Source organism: Sinocyclocheilus anshuiensis, unplaced genomic scaffold (assembly GCF_001515605.1).
Source record: "Sinocyclocheilus anshuiensis isolate Anshui unplaced genomic scaffold, SAMN03320099.WGS_v1.1 scaffold480, whole genome shotgun sequence".
NCBI lineage: Eukaryota > Metazoa > Chordata > Actinopteri > Cypriniformes > Cyprinidae > Sinocyclocheilus > Sinocyclocheilus anshuiensis.
In genome coordinates, this window is record NW_015555743.1 from 109536 (window position 1) to 117513 (window position 7978).

General features: G+C 35.2%; 2 protein-coding genes across 2 annotated transcripts in view; both read left to right on the forward strand.

Moving 5' to 3' along the window:
- The window catches only part of ggctb (gamma-glutamylcyclotransferase b), a 10443-nt gene extending 3433 nt beyond the window's left edge, over positions 1-7010 (forward strand). The window contains exons 3-5 of the mRNA XM_016466888.1: positions 1616-1761; positions 2800-2932; positions 6668-7010. Coding sequence (XP_016322374.1) covers positions 1616-1761; positions 2800-2932; positions 6668-6835 — 447 coding nt within the window. The 3' untranslated portion in view covers positions 6836-7010. The remainder of the gene's footprint in view (positions 1-1615; positions 1762-2799; positions 2933-6667) is intronic.
- Positions 7011-7278: 268 nt separating this feature from the next.
- The window catches only part of LOC107673316 (nucleotide-binding oligomerization domain-containing protein 1), a 9414-nt gene continuing 8714 nt past the window's right edge, over positions 7279-7978 (forward strand). The window contains 1 exon segment of the mRNA XM_074186955.1: positions 7279-7308. Coding sequence (XP_074043056.1) covers positions 7279-7308 — 30 coding nt within the window.

Sequence of the window (7978 nt, forward strand, 5' to 3'; positions counted from 1 at the left end):
TCCATCCATCCGACTGTTTATCTATACGTCCATCCATCCAACTGTTTATCTATATGTCCATCCATCCATCTGAGTGTTTATTTATCCATCCATCCATCAGACTGTTTATCTATACGTCCATCCATCCGACTGTTTATCTATATGTCCATCCATCCGACTGTTTATCTATACGTTCATCCATCCATCTGAGTGTTTATCTATCCATCCACCCATCCGACTGTTTATCTATCCATCCATCCATCTGACTGTTTATGTATACATCCATCCATCCTTCCAACTGTTCATCCATCCATCCTTCCATCTGGCTCTTTATCCATCCATCTTTTTATTCATTTTTAAAAAGTGTGCTTTTTTATTCATCAATCTATTGGTTTATCCATCTATGACACTGACCAACTTTTTATCCATATATCGTTCCATCGGTCTATCCAACTATCACACTGCCCATCTTTCTATCCATCCAACTGTTTATCTATCCATCCATCAAACTGTTTATCATCCATGTTTTTATCCATTTAACCATCCATCCATCCGACTGTTTATCCATCCATCTATCGAACTGTTTAACTATATCTATGTATCCATCCATCTATCTATATTTTTATCCATGTATTTATCCATCCATCTATCTGTAGTCAAACTAAAAATTATTCAGACACCAGATATAATTTTTAATATTTTTTTACTAGTGGGTGCAGGAGGACACTAGTTAATTTATGTAATTGAGGATAGCAAAATAAAGTAAACTGTGACATATACTCAAATTCTTCATACAGTGGACTACCAGTAAAATTGATAAAAAAATTGACACTTTTACCTGCCCATGTTTTGCTTAAGTGTTTTTTTCTTTAATTGTTAATGTCTTTTTTAACCTTTTTGCACCATAGACTGAATAAAATTAAGAATTTCTTGGTAATTGGTTGACCTAAATTGGTATAATCTAATTGTGTACTTAAATTTCAACCGAAATTATTACATACTTTTCTATCAAAGTTATCTGACATTATCAAGATGAATTTGTGACCATGGACCACAAAACCAGTCATAAGGGTAAATTTTTTGAAATTGAGATTTAAACTGCTGAGTAAATAAGCTGAATAAATAAGCTTTCCATTGATGTATGTTTTGTTAGGATAGGACAATATTTGGTCGAGATACAACTATTTGAAAATCTGGAATCTGATGGTGCAAAAAAAATCAAAATATTGAGAAAATCATCTTTAAAGTTGTAGTTCTTAGCAATGCATATTACTAATCAAAAATTAAGTTTTTATATATTTACGGTAGGAACTTTACAAAATATCTTCATTGAACATGATCTTTATTTAATATCCTAATGATTTTTGGCATAAAAGAAAAATTGATAATTTTGACCCATACAATGTATTGTTGGTTATTGCTACAAATATACCTGTGCTACTTATGACTGCTTTTGTGCTCCAGGGTCACATTTGTTCTGACACAGTTTAACTCTGAGTTCTTGTCATATATTATTACCACTTTCTAAACCATATCGAATAAACTGTGATAATGTGAGAAATGTTGAAGGTGTCTGAATAAATTTTGGTTTGACTGTATCCATCTACACATGTAACTGACTGGTCCTCCTCTCCAGGATTATAAACTGGTCTTCGGGAATCATAAAGGACTGGCGAGTCAGCGCTGGCATGGCGGCGTTGCGACCATCGAACACAGCCCAGGGGACGAGGTTTGGGGCATCATGTGGAGGATGAACATGTCGGACCTCGAGTCCCTCGACAGGTGGACGCTTTCAGACCCCAAACACACACATACAGTACACTAAAAAATGCTGGGTTGTTTCAACCCAACTTTGGGTCAAATATGGACTAACCCAACTTTTGGGTTAAAAATGTATCACCGGCGGGCCCAATGGCACTCTTTTTTTTTGTTGTCTTTGTTCTCCATCACATATTTTGGTCATTCAAGCTTAAAACCTCAGAATTCATCCTGTGAAAACCATTTTTAAGTCGGAAATTGCATTACCGTGGAAATGGTACTTTAAAATCTTTTAGTGGTCTCCTCCCCTTAGTGGAGGGAGGCAAGTGTCATATTACAAAAAGTATTACGGTCTTTTAGAATCACAATTTTTTATAAACTTGATAAAATACATATTGTCGGAAAGGTCTGAGTCTCAAGATTTTTGATAGAAGTAACAATGACCGAGAAATTTAGACATGTGTGACAGAAAAATGCATCAAAAAAAGTTTTGATGGCACCCAGTGGCTGTTTGTGATATAACGCTCTAAATAAAATCTCACAGGAACCTCAAATTTATTTTTTTTTTATATCAACTTCAAATTTGGAACATAACTTTAGACAAAAGGCTTTAATTTTATAGCAATTTTGGATTCAAAAATATTTTGTGAAATATTTAATTTTATATAAACTAAAAAAAATTGAGTACAGTGCATTTTCTTTACAGTAAATTTAAACTTCTATAACTTTTTGATACTTTAATATTTTAAAATGATTCCACTTTTGCAGTAAACTAAAAAAAAAAACGAAAAAGAGTCCAACTTTAGGTCTGTATTCCAAAGCGTTCATGAATTATAACAATTTAAGTTTGGATAGTGCACTTTCACGTCTATGTTCAGAAATGAGGGGTGACACTTAAGGGGTTAATGTAAAAATTTAACCCAACAGCTGGGTTAGTCCATATTTGATCTAAAGTTGGGTTGAAACAACCCAGCATTTTTTAGTCAGAGATCTTCATGTAGAAACGTAGCAGTAGTAAGTGACTAATGGAGCGCCTCACATGCGCTGGATGTTCCTCTGCAGGCAGGAGAATGTGAAAATGGGCACCTACAGCCCAGTGGAGGTGAACGTCTCCACCAGCAGACAGGACCTCAGCTGTCGCACGTATATCATGAACAGCTGCGTTTATGCACCACCTTCACCGCAGTATCTACAGGTACAGTCTCCTGCGTGCTTTAACAAGTCACAGAAATACGGCTTTTATCAGGACTAAAGCTTCGTTTAGAACTGTGGTTCACAACACTTTGCAATTCAAGTTTATTTGTATAGCGCTCTTCACAATGCAAATCGTTGCAAAGCAGCTTCACAGAAAATTTAAGTTTCTACATTGTTTAGTAGTAGCTTATCAGTGTTGATATCCATATGGCAGAAATGTACAGTAAGAATCATGCAGTTAGTTAATGACGTGTAATTCCTAGTTACCTCGGGATGCCAAGCAAAAAATGATGTGTTCAACACAAGCAAAAGACTGTTAATGTGCATTTGATCAGATATGACTGAAGTACAAGGTTATTAGATACTTTATGTGAATGCTTGGCCAAAGAGATGTGTCTCTAATCTAGATTTAAACCGAGAGAGTGTGTCTGAACCCCGAACGTTATCAGGAAGGCTATTCCAGAGTTTGGGAGCTAAATGTGAAAAAGCTCTTCCTCCTTTAGTGGACTTTGCTATCCTAGGTACTACCAAAAGTCCAGAGTTTTGCGACCTTAGGGAGCGTGATGGATTGTAGCGCGGTAGAAGACTAGTTAAGTACGCAGGAGCTAACCCATTAAAGGCCTTGTTTATTGAAAATGCAGGAAGAGTTTCAAAAGGGAATCAAGATGGCTTAAAATGACTCAAAGCCCGAGACACACTGCACAATTTTAGCAAACCTATAAGATCATTGCATATCACACTGTGACACATGGATCTAATAAACGTGGCTACGACATGCGTGTAGATTGTACGATGATGACACCTATTGAATCGTACGCTACGATGCACGTTACTATAGAAGAATAAAACGTCATCAGCATGCGCTAGTGGTAAACAATAAGAGCATGATAAATCACACTTTAGCAGTTGCAGTTTTCATGTGTGCTGAATAAAAGTGGAAGCGGCAAAAGAGGAAGGCATGAGAGCTCGAGGTAAGCAGTTTTATGTTTTAGCGCCATGTCGTGTTTTTATTGGTTGGTCAGCAAACGTGGATCGTAGCAGCAAACACACGGTGCGATGATCATGCTGTATTTCTGACACAGTCAGAAAATGATCGTAGGCTATCTTTGGTCGCATGACTGTGACAACGGCCGTCTCTGACCCTCTCTCACTGTACGATATAAGAGCACAGATTAGGAGCCACGATCACAGAAATCACCACGAGTGTTTTACGATGCCAATCTTTAGTCTGGGACAGCCAAAAATCACGCAGTGTGTTTCGGGCTTAAAAATTAAGATATATCTTATTTTAATTCAACCCCTTAACAAGAAGAACCAGGATTTTCACAGTCTAGGATAAATAAGGAAGTGTCATTTTAAAAGCGTGATATCTAGACCTGGAAAACTTTGGAAATTTATGCATTATGCATTATAAAATATATGATTCTAGTCATTTTAAAAAATATTTTGTATGTAAAAAATTAAAAAAATATATTTGTAAAAACATTTTTTAAATAAAATATTTTAGAGCTTGGCATAGCTGGAATAATATTTTTTTTACTCATAATTTTGACCAAATGGAAATCAATGGAAACATATAATTCTGTGCGTGTTTTTATGCATTTTATAAATATACATTATTCTAGTTATTTTTTGAAGACTTTTACAGTTTCTAGCAAATAAAATATTTTAGAGCTTTGCATAACCAGAATAATATTTTTTACTCACAATTTATAGCAAATAAAATATCTTAGAGCTTTACATAACCAGAATAATATTTTTTACTCACAATTTCTAGCAAATAAAATATCTTAGAGCTTTGCATAACCAGAATAATAATTTTTACTCACAATTTATAGCAAATAAAATATTTTAGAGCTTTGCATAACCAGAATAATAATTTTTACTCACAATTTATAGCAAATAAAATATTTTAGAGCTTTGCATAACCAGAATAATAATTTTTACTCACAATTTATAGCAAATAAAATATTTTAGAGCTTTGCATAACCAGAATAATAATTTTTACTCACAATTTATAGCAAATAAAATATTTTAGAGCTTTGCATAACCAGAATAATAATTTTTACTCACAATTTATAGCACATAAAATATCTTAGAGCTTTGCATAACCAGAATAAAATTTTCACACACAATTTCTAGCAAATAATATATTATAGAGCTTAGCATAACTATAGAGTATAACGTTATTCTAGTAATGCCAAGCTCTAAAATAATTTGTCTGGAAATTGTGAGTAAAAAAACAAAGAGACAAAAAGAACACAAAAGCAGTTTCATAAGATGCCACATGATAGTATGAGGAACAGACTGAAAATGAAATGGTTATTCATTAATAATCACTTCCTCCACCAGTGGGTTATTAACAAGTTATTCAGAAAGTTGAACTCGGCTCACTTCGACTTGTGAATTAATCATTCTGACTGATTTTGTGAACTGGATCCACTGATTGATTGAAAGATCCATCACAATTACCGTATGAACATTTCTGAATTAAGAGGAGAATGAACCTGAATCTGATTTCTCAGCCTCTATTGTGTGTCAAATTACAGCAACAACAACAGAAACGCATGCTTCTCTAAACGGCGTAATCTGATATCATTCTTTAAAACAGAATGCGTTTGTTATTTGTGCTGCTGGTGAAAGGACAATGTTGTGGTGTTTTTTCTGGCGTTTGCTCCGGTCAGCTTTGTACGAGACAATAGAGCACCGCTAGCAACTGAGTCAGTGCTACAACAGAAACACATCAAACCGAAGCATCCCATACAACACAAGAGGCTCTGCCACAAGATAACTTCTCCATATTTATCCATTTAAATTGGATGTCACTTTTAGGAAAGCAGCACATGTGCTTGAATTTATGAATAGATCTCTATACTGTCCTAAACATTTACATGCAAACATATTGTTCTTGTCACATGCACATTAAACAATTTGTACTGTATAATATGTCAAATTTAGTTTGCGACACCATGTAATGATGAAAAATGATGGTGATTACAGGGTTTCTGCAAATGTATGACTTTAAGACCTGTTTGACCAGTTAAAGAACATTTAAGAAATAAAGGGAACACGCTGTCAATACTGTATGATTTCTTGGGAAAACAAGTTTTCATTCCGCATTGACAGATATTTGTTTATATCTTCATTTTGCATTTCAAGTAAACGTATCTTGATTTAAGGATGTTTAGATATCTGTACTGGCAAACCAACCACAAGTACTGAGGAAGAACAGCTCTTCTGTGCATTGTGATCAGAAGATACAGTAAAAGTTATTTGACATTTTGTGTAATGCATGCAACATTTAATGCCGCGACTTTATGAATTTCAGATTTTCTGCTCTGATTTAAGACCTTACTTTGTGGAAGGCTGAATTAAGACTTTTTAATCCAGAAACTCTAGATTAAAAAGAGTGAAGAATTTGAAAGAAGTGGTGTCAGGACCCAAGATATCCTTAATACATTCATTTACATTTTAACCTAAAATCTACATTTAATTTACATTACATTTACGCACTTTCAGAAGACAAATAAAAGCAGGTTTTTAACCAAAAAACTGCAATAGAAAAAGTCTGACACAAAAACAACACACTGTTCACTTTACATGATGAATCTTCCTCATGTAAACTACACTTTATGACGACACTCAAAAGTCTAGACTAGATTCCTGCAGAGGGTGTGTTCTCTGACAGAAATATCTTCAAGATGCCAGTAGAAATGAAGTAGCTTCTGTGTCTCAGGTTATTGTGATGGGCGCGGAGCAGAACGGGCTTCCAGAGGACTATCAGGACAAACTCAGGTCTATCCAAACCAACAAATACGAGGGACCTCTGCCTGTGATGGAAGAACTGGAGAAAGCTTTGAAAAAATCCAAAGAAAGGACAGAAGAGATTCAGTCTGATGATTAGCGTCGGATTCGCCCTCATGAATGATGTCTGTGTGCACACTTATCTGTAGTCTACTACACCGCAACACAATGCTAATAGACGGGTTAGTGCTGTTGTTTAGGCAGACGAGGGGTAGAATGTGCAGCATTTGTAACGTATGGTAGCAAAACAATTGCATAAAGTATTTTTGCTGGCATTCATTGTGTTGTGTTTTGCTTGTGTTATTTTCACTTCTGTTTGTCGGAAAAACAACCTTTTTGGAACCTTCCATTTTTAAGAGGTAATGCCAAAATGTAATCAAATAAAATTAGAGCCGATTCATCCATCGTGTTTTATAGATAGGACTAGGATTTTAACAATATTTCTATTCTCTTTTGATTTGAATGGAAGTTAACCGTTATGGTATGTCCCATTCAACTCGTAATAAAAATCGTAATTTCCAACTTCCTGCTGGGAAAAGTGCAATGGAAAACCAGTTTTCCAACTTTGAAAATGTACAGTTCTACAAGTGTCAGACACGGTTGATATAAAGTGAAGGTTCGCCCTAAAATGAAACTGAAAAATTTGATGGTAGCCATTGACTTCCATAATATTCTTTCCATACTATGGAAGTCAATGGCTACCGTCAATTGTTTGGTTACCAACATTCTTCAAAATATCTTCTTCTGTGTTTAACAGAGGAAAGAAACTCAGAGGTTTGGAACGACTTGAGGGTGAGTAAATGATGAATGCATTTTCATTTTTGGGTGAACTATTCAGTTAATGTTGCCGTCAGGCTGCTAAAATGGTTGCAATCCTATATTTTAACACAAGACATTGAATAATATTCAACGCCAGAGCGCGTACACACCTCACGCACCAGATGCCGTGTGCGCGCCCAAAGACAGTTGGACATAGTGTTGTATTAGAGGTAAAAAATTATATAAATACTGTTCGGTTTCTGGCACAAACCGATCGTTTCGTGTCTTAGGACATCAATGTGTCATCACGAGCCGCAGGGTTTAATTTGGATTTGTCTGTGCATGTTTTTTTTACTCTCATAGATTTTGTTACTATTGCCATGCATTATACGACTGATAGACTGCAAAAGCAGGAGTTAAAAATCATCAAATGTGTTCTACTGAAGAAACAAAGTCACCTACATCTTGGATACCCCGGGGGTAA